The sequence below is a fragment of the Chamaea fasciata genome, unplaced genomic scaffold (genome assembly GCF_029207755.1).
Source record: "Chamaea fasciata isolate MVZ Bird 193981 ecotype frontalis unplaced genomic scaffold, bChaFas1.0.hap1 SCAF_3, whole genome shotgun sequence".
NCBI lineage: Eukaryota > Metazoa > Chordata > Aves > Passeriformes > Sylviidae > Chamaea > Chamaea fasciata.
Window position 1 is genome coordinate 21,964,517 of NW_027094088.1, and position 19,479 is coordinate 21,983,995.

At 40.6% G+C, this 19,479-nt stretch overlaps 1 protein-coding gene across 4 annotated transcripts in view; it reads right to left on the reverse strand.

Moving 5' to 3' along the window:
* The window catches only part of RPS6KC1 (ribosomal protein S6 kinase C1), an 86,200-nt gene that overhangs the window by 30,038 nt on the left and 36,683 nt on the right, over positions 1–19,479 (reverse strand). For all 4 annotated transcript variants that reach the window (XM_066178291.1, XM_066178289.1, XM_066178292.1 and 1 more), the window contains 2 exons: positions 18,081–18,199; positions 10,529–10,621 (listed from right to left, as the gene is read on the reverse strand). In XM_066178291.1, the coding sequence (XP_066034388.1) occupies positions 10,529–10,621; positions 18,081–18,199 (212 nt within the window). The remainder of the gene's footprint in view (positions 1–10,528; positions 10,622–18,080; positions 18,200–19,479) is intronic.

Here is a 19,479-nt window from a genome sequence, read left to right on the forward strand (position 1 = left end):
ACCTACAGCTGCAAAGAGCAGCTCTGTTAGCAGTGCATCACCTCTACTGAAAGCACTTTAAACACAGCAATGAGAGAAGCGCTAAATAGCAACTACACTCCTAGCAAGTTCCATTTGTTCATGTGTTGAAAACAAAACAAAAAAACAAAAAGATACATGTGTATATACTTTTAGGAAACGGCATCTTCAGAAAGCTGGAACCCTCAGCCTTTAACTCACCCTGCTCAGGGAGTGTTTCCAAACTAAGAACACAGATGTGCTTGAAAAGCACCAGCTGCAAGACAGCCACATGAGCAGCACAAGCTCAACCCTCCTCTAGAAACAAGAGTGTGCCCCCATTGTTTATTTACAGCAGACATTGTAAGCTTCCAGTATAAATATTCACACACAGTTACACCAAAATATTTAGGCTGCAAAATCAAACTCCTAAAGGGCTTCTTTCCCATGCCAGCCCTGGGGTTACCTAACACTGGGTTTAATAGACAAGATGCAGCAACTCCGAGTGAACAGACAAGGTGCAGTGAAGATCAAGTCAGCTTGCATCCAAAAAGACTTCTTGCAGAGGAATGACATGTTAGGAGCAACAGGGTTCATCTGGTGGCAGAAGGAGACCACCACACAGCCTTCCTTAGTTCCCTGCTGTGAGGGGTAGCAATGCAGCCATGCTCTGCTGTCTCTGGATGGCAGCATGCAAAACCTACTGCTCTCCCCATTGCATCTCGAACACGAGAAGAACTGAAGTCTTTCCTAATCATTTCTCTCTCGCCACATTTCACCAAAATAAATGAAGTCACAGACTCTCTCCCATGTCAAAGACCTCCTCTTTTTTGCTAGGGTTGCAGACAATTTTAAAAGCTTTTCTGTATCTTTGGGAGGAGGCGGGGGAAATCAACAGAAGCTGGTGCTACTGAGATTATTTTGACAAAGGAATGACACACAGTTTCCATGTCAAGGGCACGGTAAGGAAAGGCAAATATTCCCAGACTATTGCGTTTGCCAAACAACTTTTCAGCCTCTTACATAAGGCTTCCAGAAACAGTGGAAACCAATTCAACAAGTAACAACTGTAAAACTGGTTTTGTTATCCTTGCTTAACCAAAAGGTGTAAAATTAAAATTAAAGAAAAACCCCAAACAACACCAACCAACTGAAGAAAATCAAGAGAACATGAGAAAAATAAAAGCCCCTTTACAGGAGGTGCCAAAAGAAGATAAAAATGGTTTGGAAACATCTATGTGTTTACAATCACTCTCCTTCCTCTTCTCCCAAGTTTGTTTGCAACTAGACACTGTTCACATTGAGGCAATAAATACGAGAACATATGTGATTTTTTTTTTTAAATGTGCCCTTTGACTGTCAATATCTCCCAAACAGGTGTTGGCTAAATGATTATAAATTGGCCTCTGGATACACCTCTTCAACTGAGCCGTACAGGACTGGCGATAATATAATTAGACCTAAAAACATCAGGCTGGTGAATGCTTTCCATCTGTTTGGCAATAATGTTTAGTTAACAATAGTCTTTAAAAGAAGCACCTTCAACTTCAGTTCTTAAAGTTATTTATAGGGCCATTCTTAACACACCAGCACTCTTGCTAACAAGAGCTTTAGCCACTTGGAAATTATTAGCCATACGGCTGTATACGAAAAGGAATGGCAGCATTTAACATCTGCATCTCTCCAGATTTACAAGCATCAACCTCATTTAAAGTCATTTCTTAATGAACAGTTCCGTGGTCTGTATTAATATTATAGTAGCATGCACAAAGATCATAAGGAGCCAAACATTTTTTTAATACCAACAGTAGGCCAATCAGTAATGAAGCTGTCAGCATAAAGGACAGAATAATGGCTTCTTTAACCCTCAAACAGGATTTGTTCATTTGTAGAGTAGAAGACACCAATTTAAAAACTGCTCATGGGTTTGCTCACCTTTATAAAGACAAAAATCTAATTTGGTACTAATTTGATACAATTGTCTTTCCAATAAAAGGCTCCTAAAGCCATCTTTTATTCCATGATAAAACAACTGCTATTCCTAAAACTGTCATGAAATAATTACCTTTGATAGCATACCTTATTGCACAAATACAATTAATGTATTCCTCCCTTTCATTTTTCACACTTGCTTATCAGCACTGTATTAGCATATGGTGCAACAGAAGAGATGACTGAGCCCTCTCCCCGTAAGTTGAGGTACAGAACCACGACCACTAACGCCAATAAAGCAGGCAGCGGGTCCCTGTAGGGTAACTTCATCTGCTGTTATATTGCAGCATCAACATGAAAGCAGCAGCCACAGTTTTACGCCTGCAATAACAACAACTAATATCCCTGTGCCTTTGAGGTTAACTACCGTACATGGACTACCCAGTCCAACTAACCAGCTCCTTTCTTTTTGCTTCCCTTTAAGCCTAGTACCTTCCCCGAGTGATTAACACCTCCTTTACAGCTCCACTTCATTTTAGGGACAATTATTTCTTTGTTGATTCAGTACCAACCTTTTGGAAAGACTGTTTACTTCAAAAGGGACTCCAAGAAGCCCAGGAAGAGCCTTGGAAGTAACTTCAGAAATTGATGTACGGATGGTCCATTTGGCCCTGGCAGACTGCAGACTTTACATGGGCCCACCAAAACAATAACTTGTTTCAAGGGAAAGCAGCCTGCATGCATTATTACAAAGATGTGGTTTAACCAGATTCTCCCAAATAATTAAAGGACAACATGAATGGGTAAGTCACTATCAGAAAGCTATTTCAGGAAGGGATAAGTCTAGGCAAGAGAGGGTCACAAGTATATTTGCTTGACTTTTTATCACTCACACAGAGCAGAGAAAGGTCAGCAGCTCTTGGATGCATTACAACGCTGCTGCAGAAGGGCAGAACTGACCCAGGTGCCAACTTACTCTCCTCATCTCATGCTTTTCAGCCAACTTATAGACAGCAGTGCACCAAGTCTCCTGTTCGCATCCCTTCACACTTCTCTCCCGTGGCAAAAGTGGTTTTGTAACTCTAAGACTCCTCTTTTTAAAATGCAAAATGACAAGCCCTCACCCTAAAGGCACAATGGGGCAAAACAGGGCTCCGAAGAGCATTCCCGAGGACAGAACTCTGCTATTCTCCGGAGCAGACCACACAGAAATGCTGGCATTAGCCTAGGCTGCTTCTAGCTCACATGAGCTGACAGAACCTCTTCCACCATGTAAGCTGTAATATTTAACATCTAACAACGAGCTGGAACACCCAGCATCCTCTCTAAGAGAGGAGGGAGAAGAAGGCACAGCAGGGCACTCCTGGGCACTGAGCAACTAGACTGTGACACAAAAGGAGACAAGGCAAAAATCCTATTTGGAATACTAATGGACCAACAGAATCAAGGTCCACATATCACGCTGGCTCTTACGGCTCTGTTGCCTACTCATTCTTTCTCTATTTTTTTTGCACTGATGACAACCACAACATGGCCAAAACCACTGACACACAAATAGCAATTACCACAAATAAATATCTAATGTAAATAAGTGCCTTCAGCAGCACAGATATCCTAATTTTGTACAAGCACTGGAGCTCGCAGGAGCATCCCAAAAAACAAGTGAACGCAGCAGCAGTGCATGGCAGCGTTTTAGTAAAGTGCAGATAGCAATTCCCCTCCATGACGCCAAACAGGATTTCTTACTTGCGAATTCTTTTTTTCTTTTCTTAAGTCAAGGGTTAATTCTGATGCTGACAGCAGCTACTTAAAAAAATTAGCTTCTTAGATTTGATTTACAGTGTATCCAGCAGCTTAGAGGGAAATAAATTAAATTCAATTCAATATAGTAGGTACAATTAATTGGAGAAAAATAAAATAAAACCTGCTTGGTAAATAACCATAGTCTAGCTTTAAGAAAACAGTTAATTTTAAGATCCCTTAAATGCACAGGAATTAGCAAATGTTTCGGTATGCTAATTTTTTTTAATTAAAAGATATTTCTGCAGTAAAAGCTCTTTTATATGCACTACTGATTCTTCATCAAACGTTAAGTTTCCAACTTAACACCAGTATAGCCGGTGGCAGCCTGAAGGTTTACCATCTGCTGCCACCCAAAGTCACGGTGGCCACCTTCAGAACATATGCATCAAAGCCCTGAGATAAGAGACTGAAGGAATACTGCAGAAGTCAGCATAAGGGGGAGCACAGACCCAGGGGCAGGCAACAGGCAAGTCACCAGGAAAAAAGAACATGGTGAACCAGCAGCCACCCCACGGAGCAGCCAGCCAAGGTCACGGGGGACAGCCCTGGGAGAAGCGAGGGCTGTTCTGAACCGCGCTGCTCTCCTGCGGGCAGCTGTAACACCAACACACAGATCCTGTCACGCTGCAGACGTTTGCGTCCACAGTTCCCCTTCCTTTTCTGGGATTATTTTCCCTCCTCCCTTCTCCCCTGCCCAGCATCTCAATACTGATTTTTTTCCTAGTTTCTGTTCTTTCAGGACATAGCACAGAACATACCTGTGGTTTTTATTTACTAGAGCAGCTTTTAACACTAATCAAAACAAACACATCAACACTTTTGCTTACAAAAATGTGACTTTAAGTTCACTATCACAAGTGAAAAATAGCTCGTGCCTGATCAAAGAAAATGGAATAAGATCTCTTACTGCACTACCAGACAGCAGAAAGGCTTCCAAGACAAACCACAGCTAAGGGATTACTTTAAAACCAGCTCCATTCTGCTATTAAATTGCTGCTTTACACTGAAAATACATCATGTATATATTGTCACCAGTGGGACACCTATTAACTCTGGTCCTTATCTGCTCAACAAATGTACCCTTATCATAGAATAGATACTACAGCAAAAGTCCTACAAACTTGAATTTATGATCACCTGGGATTTTTTTTCTTGTGTTTACCCGACCAGCTTGAAAATGCTGTAGTGACAGATGACAAGGAACAAGAGAAGTCGTCCACCTGATCCCTGGCACAAGTACTTGGGACTGCAAGAAAACCTCAGCCGGGGCTGGAGCTCAGCTGGGTGCTGCACTCAAGACACGGCTCTGTTGATGGGCAGGAGCAGGGGTGCAATTCCTCCTGCTCCCCTCAGCTGTGCCGGCTGTCACAAGGCTATCAGGATTAAAAGATCTACTTAACACAGATTTATTCTTGTCACTTTTCAGATTACACCACCCGCACTCTCACTCGTCTCCCTCTGTCGTTACAGAAAGAGATTACATTTGGCTAATATGTATGAAAAATGTGATTATTCCTTATCCTTGTACCTGTGCAATATGAATTATCTTCGGTTTGCAATTATTCCCCTTTTCAAACCATTATTCTAAGGAACTTACAGCCTGTATATTCTATGACTTGGAATGATAGTGTACTTAGAAGACAAACGAGGCAGCTTTAAATAATGAAAATGCTAAGAAAGCGGCATAAATTCAAATTCGAATTTTTAAATACTTTGAGTTGGTTGGTAACAGAGAGGAAAGTCCATTTTCTTAAAGTAAAGTAAAAACTGGCCAGTAAATTACAAATGGTGAAATATTAACCTAGAAAATATAACTGGCAGGTTTTACTTGTGAAAGCATTTTACAATATGAAATGCCACTGGCATCCCAGAGTAATTGCCTGGTACAAATTATGTACTAAGCAACTTAGTTAGGAAGACAAACTTAAATGATTTTGTCTTAAAAGAAAATATCTCAATAATTTTTTTCTTTCTGAAGGCCAGAAGACATACAGTACAGCCTGCAGAAGAATGTTCAACAAGATAACTTCTCTTTTCTAAAGGCAAAGGCAAAATCTGCATTACTTTATCAAATCTCACTCAAGTCAAAAGAAATTTTAGCGAGACAAGAAAGAAGCTACAGAGAAACTAAGGGTTACAACAACAAACACTCAGAAATGTTCAGATTTGCATAAATGGGAAGATTTCAGGAAAACAAGTGGCAGGTGTTTGGGGACAGGGAAGAAGGGACAGGACACTTTCTAGCTGGCAGAGAGACTAGGTTTTAAAGTTGAGTAAGCTTTGTTACTTGGGGCTTGAAACCTGACAATAGCTTAGGAATAACCCCACAGCAGTAGGGAAAGGAAGGTAGTGAGCCAAGAAATCAGTTTCGACAATAACTCTGTAGTTGGTTTGATTTTCTAGGAATTGTCAAGCCACTTAAGAAACTAAAAGGTTATCGAAACATAAAACCAACTCTTAAAAGTTTATTTGTATGAATAGTTACTATTATTACTCAGTTTCAGATTTTCAACGTTCTTGCCACTCCTATTCTCCATTATGCCCCGTTTGTACGTACATTCCGGCTCCCTTTCCCTTTCCCCTTTCTTAGGCACACGCAGCCACTCATTCAAATCCGTAAGATGATCTAAAGATGCTCAAAAGAGTGCACCTGAGAGCCAGGGGAGAGAGAACATCTGCTGTAGTCAACTCAGTTTCACAGCTGCAACAGTCTTTAATCTCACCTCACAATAAAAGGCTGAATATTTAAGTTCCTAACAAACACTAACAGGACACAGTTAGCTATGTCTGTTGGTCATGCACAACAACACACATGCTGCCAGAAGGGCCTATTCCTCCTACCCCTCTGATTAAATTTCATTAGAAGAAGCCATAACCTGTTTGAATTCAACTCTGGGTCTGCAGATTATGCATGTGAAGTTGACATATATTCTACCTATTTCTGTTTTTTGGCACTTTCCCTCATTAAGCAGACAAGTAGTAATCACACTTTATAACTAATCAGTAATATTAATTTGGTTCTCCTGCCTATTTTTAAAGTTGCTTCACCAAAAGGTACTGTCACTAGAGTTAGGACTTCTCAGGACAGCATGGGAGACACAAAAAAACCCCTGTATTCACAATCAACAGAATTGCTTCTATTTTCTAAAAAAAACTATCTATCTCAGAAACTACACAAATAATTTCACCACAAGACCCTGATGAGAGCATGTGATTTTATTAGGTTTCATACTAAAGCTTAACAAACAAAACAATGCATGGACAGCTGCGGAAGAACTGAACACAGCCAGTGCCAGAACTGAGAGTATGCCTTGATGGGGGACCAGGGGAGGGGACAGAAGAGACATAAAAGACAGCCATTGGTTACAGAGGCACGGTTATTACTTAATGCACTCTGCTTTCAAGATGAATCTTTAAACTGAATGAATCTAAATAACAGAAGGTTCTAAAGAATAAGAAATTGGGTTTGAAACAGCATTGTGAAGGTATCCAGCAGCACCATAACAAAGTCGTTTCTTTAGGGGCCAGTTGTAGCTTCAAAGGAAAGATTTGCCTAGGGCAGAAACTCAGCACAGAACCTGCAACCTTGATTTTTAATTAGGCAAATTTTGAAAGCAAAACTCTTCCCTACTGAAAAAAAAAAAAAAAAAAAAAAAAAAAAAAAAAAAAAAAAAGTTTTCCACTTTAAGGTACATGAGCTGATAAAATAATTGATAATTCGTAGTTGGTGATAACAACAGCTACAATATTTAGGTATTTGTTTTCAATGCAGTATCTCTGGTAACATTAATAAGAGCTTTGTTGCCCAAACAGCAGCACCTCACATTCCACAACCTTTGCAGGACAAAAGCCACCTTTACAATTAGATTACACCTATATTTTCAGAAACCTACTCACAGGCAGGCTCTTCACATATTAAACATATAAAATACCACCTCGTTAACTTTTGACACCATGAAGTGAGCAAACACACCAGCAGAACTCAAAAAAAAAAAAAAGGCTTCTTCAAGAAAAACCTAAGTCCCCTTTGGTCTACTAAAATAGTCAGATTTATACTACAGCCTTTGCATGAGAGCAAAAGCAGAACGATGGGAGGCAAGATACGGGCATTCTTCCCTGAATTTTCACAATAATTCAAGGAGTTTAGTAACTTAAATTAGTAGTAATTTAGTAATGCTAAGATCTCTAACTCTCTCAGATTTAGCAGGAAAGGGTCAAGGCAACAAAAATTATTGAGGTGACAAGGAAGGTGAAAGGGCAGACAGGGAAAGAAAGATTGTACATTGGGAATAAACTAGGTTAAAATTAAATATGTAATCATGCTGCCTTAGTCTAAAATAGTTTGAAAAACCCAGAGTTTCAGGTAGCAACAAGCATTTTGTCCGTGAAAATGAAGCCAATTCAAAACACTTGAAGAGGCTTCAAAAGAAGAACAAAGAGTGACATTACTCTAAGGGAAAGCACTGAACCTTTCAGCATTTGAATGAGGGAAGGTTAACAGCTGGTTTTCTCGAGGCAGCACTGTAGCAGGCAGACACCACTCTGGGCTTCAGCAGTGGGAGAACAAGTCTGCAAACCAACCAACACCATTTTTAAGTCAGTGTGTTTAAGCCAGCATTGCACAGGGTTAGTCAAGCCAGCAGCTACAATGCCAGTGGCTCATTACTACCCACACACCCATTTTCTGCTGAAACCAAAGCAGCTACCTTAGGGTTAGAATGGAAGATTATTTTCAGGCAAAACTCTGCATGGTGCTGAATCAGTTACAGCCTTGTGCCCAAAAGCATAGCATCTTCAATGCTGGCCCTGAAAACCAAAATCCATTTTCAGGAACAAGCAAGCTTTGTCATCTGCTTGGCTGCATCAAGGATACTTACACATTGATTGGATTTCTCCATGATGTGAGCTTTAGGGCATGGAAGCAGAGAAGGAGGGAAATGACAGCGATGGTGAGGAAGGAAGGGAGATGGTGCTTTAAACCAAAGGTAGGGACATCATCTCCAGCCCACAGATGCATCTGCACACTTTTGTTTCATATTCACACGCGTTTTGTGTACGCATCATAAAACCAAATAAAATATTTTCTAGGCTTAGAGCAGGTGTTCATTTCCCTCACAACTTTACAAGCACCTAGACATATATGCTAAAAAGCAGCATACTCAGAATAAGGCTAAGATTGTGACGAAAGAATCTGGAAGTAGGAACGCAGAGTACAAAGACACCTGAAAGAACCCGGCTCCCTTTTCTACACAGTAACTAAACATGAACTCTGAGACCTATGTTTACACAGGAGCATTCCAGCTGTATGCACACGCCCGCTACTCCTTGCATGCATCTCCAGCTCTAAGAATCTTGTATTTTTGTCATCATGAGAACCCTGATTTTCCCCAGCTATGCTTCAAAGCATATTCAGCTCACACCTGGGACGCTTATTGAAACTGCTCACAGAGAGCTAAGGAGATCTGGTTACCAGCAAGGACTGGTATCACCAAAAGCTTCATTCTGATCAAGCATCTTTTCCAGTAGCTGTTCATTAGCATTACACAAGAACGGAGATCCTGAGAAAGTCTTTCTTGATCCATTTCCAGCATTTCTGCAGGCTCACTCTGTCAGCGTAACTCACAAACCCCACGCACATTGCATCCATTTAGTGGCTACTAATTTAGTTAGCACCTACTAACGTGCTACAGATTGGTGGTCTTTCCAACATGTCTCTCTGATATGCATACAGAGTGGAATACAGGCTAAATTCTGCACTTACAACTGAGGAGAGAAGATACAATGAACATGAAGTCAGAGCTCAGAAAACCTTCTGTGCTATAAAAACAACCATACCTAATGTATACAGCCCTCTAAGGAGAAGTTATCAACTTATGCACACAATTACAACAAAACAAAGAAAAACAAAAACCAGTCCCAATAGCTAAGTTCAGTCCAACAAGAAAAAGAAACCACGAAACACAGACCTCAAGGGATGAGCCACAGGGTTTTGGTGCACGTTACAAATGCATAAATTGACCATGCATCGGTGGCTCATGCACAAACCAGGGACTACATAAGGAACTATCAAAAGGCACAAGGGATTTGGCACAGCAAAAAGGAAACGAGCCGTTACAGTCTGCATTAGCCACTGTCACACTGCTGAATAATGCATCATCTTAAAAGTATTTGGTAAGGTGGTAACTAATCAGCATTATCAAAACAACCCAACAATTCTTCTGGTCTCCTAATTAGGCTTGCAGAAAAATCCGTATGGTCCTTTACTGTTTACAGACGGGTATTATCCTGGGATTTTGGAAGACATTATTTGCATGACTCAAAAATAAGCTTGGCTCTATTGAATCTCTGTCTTGGCAAGGGATTTCAAGTCTGAATTCTCAGGGAAGGAAAACAGTTGTGTGTGTCCCCAGTTCCCATTTCAAGTAAGAGTTCAAAAGTAAGAATTTCTAACCTTCTATTTTTCCAATATCCACCAGATTGTTCAACTGAAAACACATCAACTTGTCCTTACCCCAGAACAGCAATCATGATTTCATTTTTGAAAAACAGGCCTCATCCTATTGAATACTACCAAACATGTACCTTATTCTTTAGCTCAAATACATTTTGCATGACCTTACATGAATTGCTTAGATAAAAGCCTTTTTTACTTCTACTTTTGTTATTTTAAAGTGCAGATGCATTTGAGTCATTTTCCCCTTTTGTTTCATATCCTTAAGATCCACAGCTTCAAAGACAAAATGTCAGCATGCAGTCGATTTATGACTGAATTCTTGAAGAGACACTGAAGAATTACCTTGTCAATCACCCCAAGGACTCTGAAGGTCTTCAGTTCCTCGGCAGGGCTCCTTAGGTTCCAAGAGGGCCTTGAACTTAGTGATCCTGGAGGCTAATGGAAGATATCAAAGATTATACATCAATCAGGGTGGTACTTGAAGGAAGACTGCCTGCTGAAGCAAATGCCAGGCCGAAGGAAACTAAATTTATCATAAATCAGAGAGACTGAAGATGAAAGGAGAAGTTTTCTGTTTGTCCTTAGTGGGGGGGAAAAAAACCAACTTGCAAGTAAATAAAAGTCAAGATAACACTGAAAACAAAAATTTAAAAAACAAAAAAGCAATGAATTTTTATTCTTTCTATGCTTAATGGAACCCAGCAATTGATTACTTAGTTCTTACCACATAATAATAATCAATCAAAGCCTTACAGGTATTCTGGGTACAAAATAATTCAAAGATCACTGAGGAGGAGAAAGCAAATTAGAGGCTTTTTAAGTCTGAAGAACATATAATATAGAATTATAAACAGGCTTCTCTTGCTCTCTGGTGGGCTTTATGAAATCCTTTTAATAATAACGTGCACAACAGAAATGATTCCTGAAACTGCCTTAGAAAAAAGTAGCTAGCTATATATCATTAAAGTAGAAATTAACACCACAGCAAGAAAATTGGAAGGTGCTAACTATTCAAGTAGTTAATACGCTAATATACATAGATGTTTGTCCACACTATGTTTCGTAGTTTCTCAGAGCAAACTCGAAGCTTGAATGTCAGAGAGGGGAACAACGTTTCAACTGGAAGTCTTTTGGGACAAAGATCAACCTTTTAAGCAACCCAGATACCTCTGGCACATGAACAAATATTTTCAGCAGTTTCTAGTGGCCAACTGAGAGAATTCATTAGATCTTCCTCCAAAAATTCAACACGTAGCTTCTAGTAGAGCCACAGACCTGTATTTCTTCCTCACAAATAAGGTAACTTCATTTGCAGAGCTACTGAATGCCAATCTCCTTTTAAGCACAACCTGGCCTCCCCAAATAGATTTCTATCACACAAAGGTGCAAAGGAAGAGGAAGGTCAGCATTCTGAGGCAATATATAGCACCTATGTCACAAAGGAAAATGGTTGGCAAGCAAATTTGCTGTGGATGAAATCCTTAACTATCAGGAAAAATCAAAACTTTCTCCCTTGTGATGAGAAACTCCAAGATCCTGAACTAGGCAGAGCAATTTCCTGCCCCGCCTATTTTTGCCCCCCCTAGACATCCTTACTGTGCTATCCTCAAAGGCCAAAGCAACTCCCCGAAGCCTTTCTCAAAACTGGGCCAGTTCACTCAACAACATTCTCTCCTTCCAAATTCCTTCCTAAAAATCAGTACTTATTTAAGTACTGATTGCAGACAAAATCCAAAAGAAAAGGCCATAAATACATGTGGAAGCTTGGAGAAAAGTGTGCTTTTCTGGGCTCAGTGTTTAGGAGTTTATTAGTTTTCTTCATTTTTTTTGTATGGATGTGATAATTGTTTTGTCACGTAAACCCTGCCAAGCAGGAATACCAACAGCAGTTAAGAGAAAACAGCCCAGATTCTACAACCTAAAACTAAAGGCTTTAACAGGAAGAAGAATCTAAAAAAAAGGGAAACTCTACATGAACTTTTTTCTCCAAACCTAATTTCTGTTCCACATTCCAGCAAGCTGTTGAAAGTATTGCAATTTTGCTGCAATAATGGAATACTTCCTTTGAAACAAAGAGTTGTGCTAACACAGTTTATTCATGACAAGATTTCAAAAGCGTTCTAAGGAATACATTTAAAGGAAGAGAACATTTCCTAATCCTCTAGACTACTAGAAAAGATTTTCACTTCTATCTGCTTGCTATTACATTTTATAATCATTCCTCAATAATAACGCTTTTAAAATGTTCTCTTATGAATAACATTTCAACCATGAATTCAGTTCATACATCTCTACAGAAGTTAATAGTTGTCTAATAATGCTATACAATCAGATTTCTGCACCCATCCTGTCCAAAGAGCCAAAAAAACTCAGTATATATATTTCAGGTCCCTCTCTAAAATGTGACCAGTGGCGGCACAGTTGGTAATACTATGGATACACACTGGTTTTTATACGTGTGCTCTACAGTCACTTCTTACCTTAAAGGGATTTACAATCACATCCACAGCTCCCAGCAGGCTCTCCATTTTTATCAGTTTTGCTCTTTACAGTACTTTGGTTTCACAGTTTCAAAGTCTAATAGAAGAGCCCAATGATGGGGAGGCATCACATTCTGTTGTGAAGCAGGCTGGAAGCAAACTCTAAATTCCCAGAACAATTCCCAAAACTACAGCAATTAAGCACTCTATGAAACAGCCTGCTCCTCTGAATAGATTAAAAATCCAAGCTCAGCATCTAGGCAACAATAAGAAAAATAACTAAAAACCCTCGCTCTCATCAAAAAACAGAGGAACAAAAAAAAATACAGGAAGGAGGATAACAAAAAAAAAAAAAAATCAAAAGCTTCATTTGCCTTTAGAAATGAGGCAAATATTCTGAACAAAGTGTCAGGCTACCTCTGCCTGCAGAATGCCTTCAGCAGCCTGTCCAAATGCTCAGCATGCTGTTCAGGTATCCCAGGATCTTCTCTGTTGTGGTCAAGCCCTCTCTATTTCCAGACTACAACAGCTGGATTTATCCAGAGTCAGGATAGGCACCACTAGTTCCTTTCCCACATCACCTTTTACCACGGGTAAATTTCAATTAGAAAAGGCTGATGCTGATTGTGATGCTTCTGTGAAGACCCAGCAGCCTGTGGCCTCTGCTTGCCTTTGGAAAGCTCTGGTTTTGCAAGCTACACAAGGAATATGGCAATAGCCCTTGCCTCAGCTTTGGCAACACTGCCAGCACGTAGAAGAGCAGAGGGAGACATAGGAGTACTCCACCAGTCAGGTAAGAGAAAGGGCATTTCATATTAACCTCATTCAAGGCAAGAGCACTATCCCTAGCCCAGTGACACAAATACCATTTGATGGGAAATCACAGAATATCCTGAATTAGAAGGGACCCACAAGGATCCAGCTCCTGGCCTCGCACAGGGAAACCCCAAAAACCACACCATGTGTACATCTCAGGCTGGGGGCACCCCAGCTTCTGTTGTGGGGGTTCCTTGCACCCCTTTACTTCCTGGGATGCAGTGAAACATGAGGAATGCTGGAGTCCTGGCCCTTTCTTGGCTGCTCAAAGCAGTCCACGTGCTCAAGCAGTGATGCCCCTCACACTGGTCTCTCAAAGCTTACCCAGCACAACTGCTATTTTCCCTGGATTTCCCTCTAATTAAATATTTGATCTTTACTTTCCCCTCTTCATTCTTTCACCCAGAAAGCTCTGCTAATATAACTACTGCTAATGTTGCCACCTTTGACATCAGTCACCACAGATCCTCAGGATAAGAAAAGAGAATTTTCATGAACACCAGTGCAGATGTGCACATCAAAATGCCATTTCCCCTTGCCACTCAGAGGTCTGAATCTGATGATTTCAGTAACTGTCTACCTGCAGCATAGACAGAGCTTCACTTGCAGCAAGGAGATGCCTTGTTTTGATGCAGCTACACTGGTTTGTGCCTCATGGGTGTGCCAGTGCTTACAGCTCTCCTGGTCTGGCAAACATCCTGCCTCCTTCCTCTCTCTGCGCCAGGAGAAAACCAGGTTGGATTTCTGCCTGCATCTGAACCAGACAGAACTACAGTGTGCTTCAGAAGGCCCTCAGTGAGCCCCACCTGGGGAATGCACCTTTCCTGAAGCTGGGACACACCTTGGATGTGATCCTAGAAGTTGAGACTGAATCTCTTATTTTATGTTAAATTTATATCTCACAGAACTACAGCAGTGCATTTTATTTATACTTCATGTAATTTTTATGCACATTTAATGAGAATTTTAGGAAGATATCTTATGGAAACCACAAAGACTGCTCCTTGTGTTTGGGCATCAGGCTTGCATGTACCTCTTGTTACTAAATTGCTTTGAAAATCAAAAATAATTGACATTTTAAAAGACAACCGCTTTCATAACGGTGCAAAAAGAAACAACTCTGAATATACGAAGTTAGGTGCAGTAAGTAGAATCAGAACTAATTTCAAAGAGGGAAAAAAGTGCTTTATAAAAACTACCGAAGTTAAAACAGCCTCACAGCCTGTACAAGCAGCTGTGCTGGGCTTTGCAGCTGACAGCTATGCAAGACTCCAGCCTTCTGATGGTCAGTCCAATGTGATTCAGAGGCTGTTGCTGCAGCTCCCACTCAGGCTTGGAGGTGGCTCCCCAGAGATGCTACAGAGGAGAAAATGCAGCTTGAGAGTCTCCAAAATGACCCAGTGCTGCTCTTCCACAGCGCTCTGCAGCACTTGTCCAAGAGACAGTCCTCAAGGCTGCTGTGCTAGACCAAAGGAAGAAGAAAAGGACAGCATTTGCTGCAGTTTGTTTTTCCAGAAGGTCCACATGCCTGCTTAAAAGCTCCAGAAGCTGTCTCCACATCTCCTACTCTTATGGGTCACAGCAAGGTTTTCTTCAATGTTTACAAGACACTCAGATGAGTTCTCAGCCCAAGGTCACAGTTGTGTCAGTTCCCTATTTTTTTTTAAGCCCTCTCCCCAAAACCTTTCTTTAACAATGCCAAGGATTCTCCAACCATCACCTTCTTGTGTTCCTCTCTTCAACGCCTGCACTTGAAAGCAGCAGGGCGGTTGCTAAGGATGCTATCCTTGAGAGTTACCCTGCTGAAAAGTAACAAAGTAGTTGTTCTTCATTTGGTTTCCATGACATCAAAGACAATTTTGCTTCTCAGCTCTCAAATACCAGACTTCTGCCTCTTCAGGGAAATCTGGTCTTGGAGGAAGTGAGGGCCTAGCATCTCCAGCCATGAAAGAATGGCTCACTTCCTCCTGCCCAGGGCCCCCAGAGAAAAGCCAGCCTCTACTGTTACCTTCATGAGGTGTTCAGATGGCACAGGGGCAGCTTGGAGCACATTTAGTGGGCAGTGTCTTTTGAGACTGCTGCAGGTGGCTCAGCACATGGCTGGCACCCCAAGAGGCTGAGAAGTGCAGGACAATATCTGAACCTGCACTTCTGAGCTTACCCCTTCCCTTGCTGGACAGTTCTCTGGTCTGGTGGAGGAGAAGGAAGTAAAATTCCATGTGGAAGAAGGACAGATCAGTCTAGTTCTGATGCTGCTGCCCATGACTGCTCCTTTTAAGGGTACAATAGGAAACACAAAGCCACCTACAGCAGACAGAGATGACAAACCTGTCCTGCCCAGGCCATGAACAAGAAAGAACACTTTGCCTTAAATGCTCACACCCACTTAGTAGCCAGACCTGTTCCTCCAAGGTGCAAATGGTCTCAGCACCACCACTGTCCATGACATTCCCTGCACTGAACCATGCTTTCCATAACAAACCTGCACTCTGCCAGCCCTAACAGGGGCCCAGGTACTGCACTAACCCTGCCCATCATGCACTTAATATCTTGAGGAGAAGGACACAAAGTATCTGCAAGTTGCTACTGGTATCTCCCAAGAATCACACTGTATATAGATGTATATATTCTTTCAGTGCAGTTATCGCGGCCCATATGGGGTGGGATAATTCATGCAAACTCCAATATAAACTATCTTGGGCTGCAAAAATAATAAGCAGTAATTAAGGTGCAAGAATTCAGGTCTGCTTAGCAGCCAACATACAAGAACAGTGACATTCCTCATTTTTCTTAGTACATTAAGCAAAAGCACAGAGCATGCCAATTCCTTGTTGTCCCTACCATTACCCTCACAATAATTTTGGGAGTTAAGTCCTTCTCCCAGGTAACTTTCAGCTATGAACAATAGACAAGCTGTTCGTCACTACAACCATCATAAGCACCATCCACCCTCGATATCAGCAAATTCCAAAGTTCTAAGATAAAAGTAAAATTTATGCATTATGAAGAGCAGCAAATAAAGGACATTAAAATACATGTACTAATTTAGGAAAAAAAAAAAGGCTATATCATGGCTGCATGGCCTTTTTTTTTGTAAACAGGAGAATCAGCCATGCGCAACACTTTGTACAAAACAAGATTTGCCATAATTTGTCAATTCTGAGCTGGAAGGAAACAGAAGGAAAATGTTTTTTTATTCTGTCCGCCTTTTTTTTTCTTTGTCTTATCCCAATTAAATCTACTTTTCCTCGGATCTGCAAAGAAGGCATGTCTTATTCAGTATAGCATAAAAGAGGAAATACTTTACCTCTCAAGTTCACACAGAAAAAGCAACCTATTTCTTCCTCCTTCCCAACCACAGTTAGTTTTTAAACTTATAAAAAGGCAAAAATAGGTTGTTCGTGGATTTTTTTTCTCTTGTTCTTCAGTTTCCAAACACACTGAGGATTCAATTCAATATAGCTTCTTCCCCATTTTCAGGGGTGTTTGACCCAAAGAAAGAATACCTAGTAGGAGCTCGTATCTGTCCAAAATATTAAATTGTTCAAAGTACAGTTCATAGCAACAGCAAGACTCCAAGCCTCACAAAATATATCCCATTTGGAACATCCTCAAAATTGTACTTGTGGGCTCTCAACATGAAAAAAATCTACCCTTAAAAAATCACTGTCTTTGCTTTTTAAAGTTACTTATTAGATGGAAAGCTTTTAGAAGGCTTCCAATTTTTGCAGCAGTTGTCTCCTTAAAGCATTTTTAGATCTGTGCAAAGTAAGAAGCAATAATCTTCTATCCCTTTTGTTATCCCTTGATATTAGAGAGTCAGGAAGTTCGTAGCTTTTATACTTACTGCAATAGGACAGTCATTGACAATAACACAGTTTAACAGGACTGCAGTAAAAGTCTAAAGTAGAAACAGATAAATCCCAAAGGAACTGTTTAAGGAAGGGCAAGTTACATGTTTATTGAGGGTATCTTAGAACAAGCTCTGTTTGTCTTTGGTACAAGCACAGAAAAGGGTATTCTGTTCAAGAAAGTGGAAATTAACACAGAAACTTCTCAAAAATCAGGAAGGAGCTGATCCCACATATCCAAGAGAGACATTTGAAAGGACCAGGGAGAACCTTTGCTCTATTAAGAACTTGTTCTGTGGAAAATTAATCTGATCCCCTCTACCCTGCGCTTGACTCACTTGTAATACATCACTATGTGCTCGGCTAAAGAAACCAACAGGTTTCTCACTCCCTACAGGACAAACCAAGAATCTTATGGAAAAGTCAAATGAAATGTTACATTCTAGTATGCTTTTTTGCTTTACCTTTAGCTTCTTCAGCATGATGAAAAATGTCTACATTATCAATCACAAGCAGTAGGAAAGCATGTGAAAAGCTGTCCTGTATCAAACGAGGTACTCCTCATAACATTATGAAGAATCAGAAAGAATGGCAACTTAACGGAAACACAACATCAAAATACTCTACAGGGCTCCCAAAAGAGAAATTCTAGACAGCTTTTCAACCTTAAGCTTGAATATGCTTTGCTACTTAATTATACCAAATACTGAAAAAAATTAATTCAGAAAAATATTAATTAAAGCCTACCATAGAAACAGATGCATCTTCAGCGGTTTTATGGTAGAGACTGGAAATTTTTTCAGCACGCATAAGGTATTCTGCAGTCTTCCTTTTCACTGCTTCTCGACGAGTTGGACTTGATTCACCTCAATGGAGAAAAAAAAAGTTATGTTTTCTATAAAGAGAGATACTAAGTAATCAAAGCACACAACTACTTTGATTCTACCTTTTTGATTTCCTTTGGGTTATTCATAATCAAACCAAAAGATATGCATCTTCTAAAAATCCAGTGCTATGACCTCAGAGTTCTACAAAAATAACAAATTAAGCCTTGCTATAGACTAAGGCAAATAAAAAGCCTATCCCAACATTTCTGTGATTTGGTATATGTTCCTATGGTAACATAAGTAAAAACTGAGAAAAACCACTGATCCAAACCCTGTACCAAAATGCAAAATCATTTAGGAAAGGCAGAATGAAATGTTTACAACAAAACAACAAACTTATTTTTTCCTCAGGTTTTCAGTATCGATTCTCCTAGTTATAGATGAAGTCTAGAAATGCTATTAAAATCAAGAAGGCAACTGAGGAGAGACACTAAGAACTCCTGCTCACAGCTTTTCAATGCTAGACATTCCTAGCCTCTTGTCTTGGGGTAACATGGAAAGAAAGCAATAAGCACTTGCACCAACTACTTCACTTCCCAGATGGCTAAACGGCCACTGTATTACTTCTGATCTACCCAAACTCTCGGTGAGAACCACAAGACACCACACAAGCTCTGAATTCACTCTCAAGTTTTCAGTTTGGTTTAGGCATTCGCCCCCTGAGCAATATGAATATGTACTGTTGTAACAGACTCAACCTGTGACGGCAACACCCAACCAGTCAACCGCCAAGCAAAGATACGAGACTGTGAGACACAACTGTTGATAACAGAGAAATGAGATTACTATGCTGAAAAAAGGACAGAGACAACTGTCCCAGAAGAAGACTGAATGACAGCAAAGACTTAATATGGCCCTGACAGTCTCCCCCAGCCCTAAGTGAGGCCATCCAAGGCTTGCAGAAACAAAGACTTGACTGTGACAGGCTCTGCCCTGCCAGGTGCCAGCCAGCACCTCTCAAACCAATGCTCAAACAGGGCAAGGAACTGCAAGGATATCTGCCCAACAGCTACTCGGCATGAAAGACAAGGCAAGGAACAGGAGAGGCAATAAATAAAGCACACAAATACACAAGTCCCAACCAACGGCAGATAACAGACATTAATGAGGACTGAAACTCATAAGACACAGATCACTGGGCCTTGAAAGGAACCCGAGTGTAACCTTGAAGAAGTTCAACCAGAAACTTTGTAACTGATAAGGAAAAAAACAGGATTACTGTGGGTTATCAAGAACGAGTCTCATAAAAAAAGGGCAAG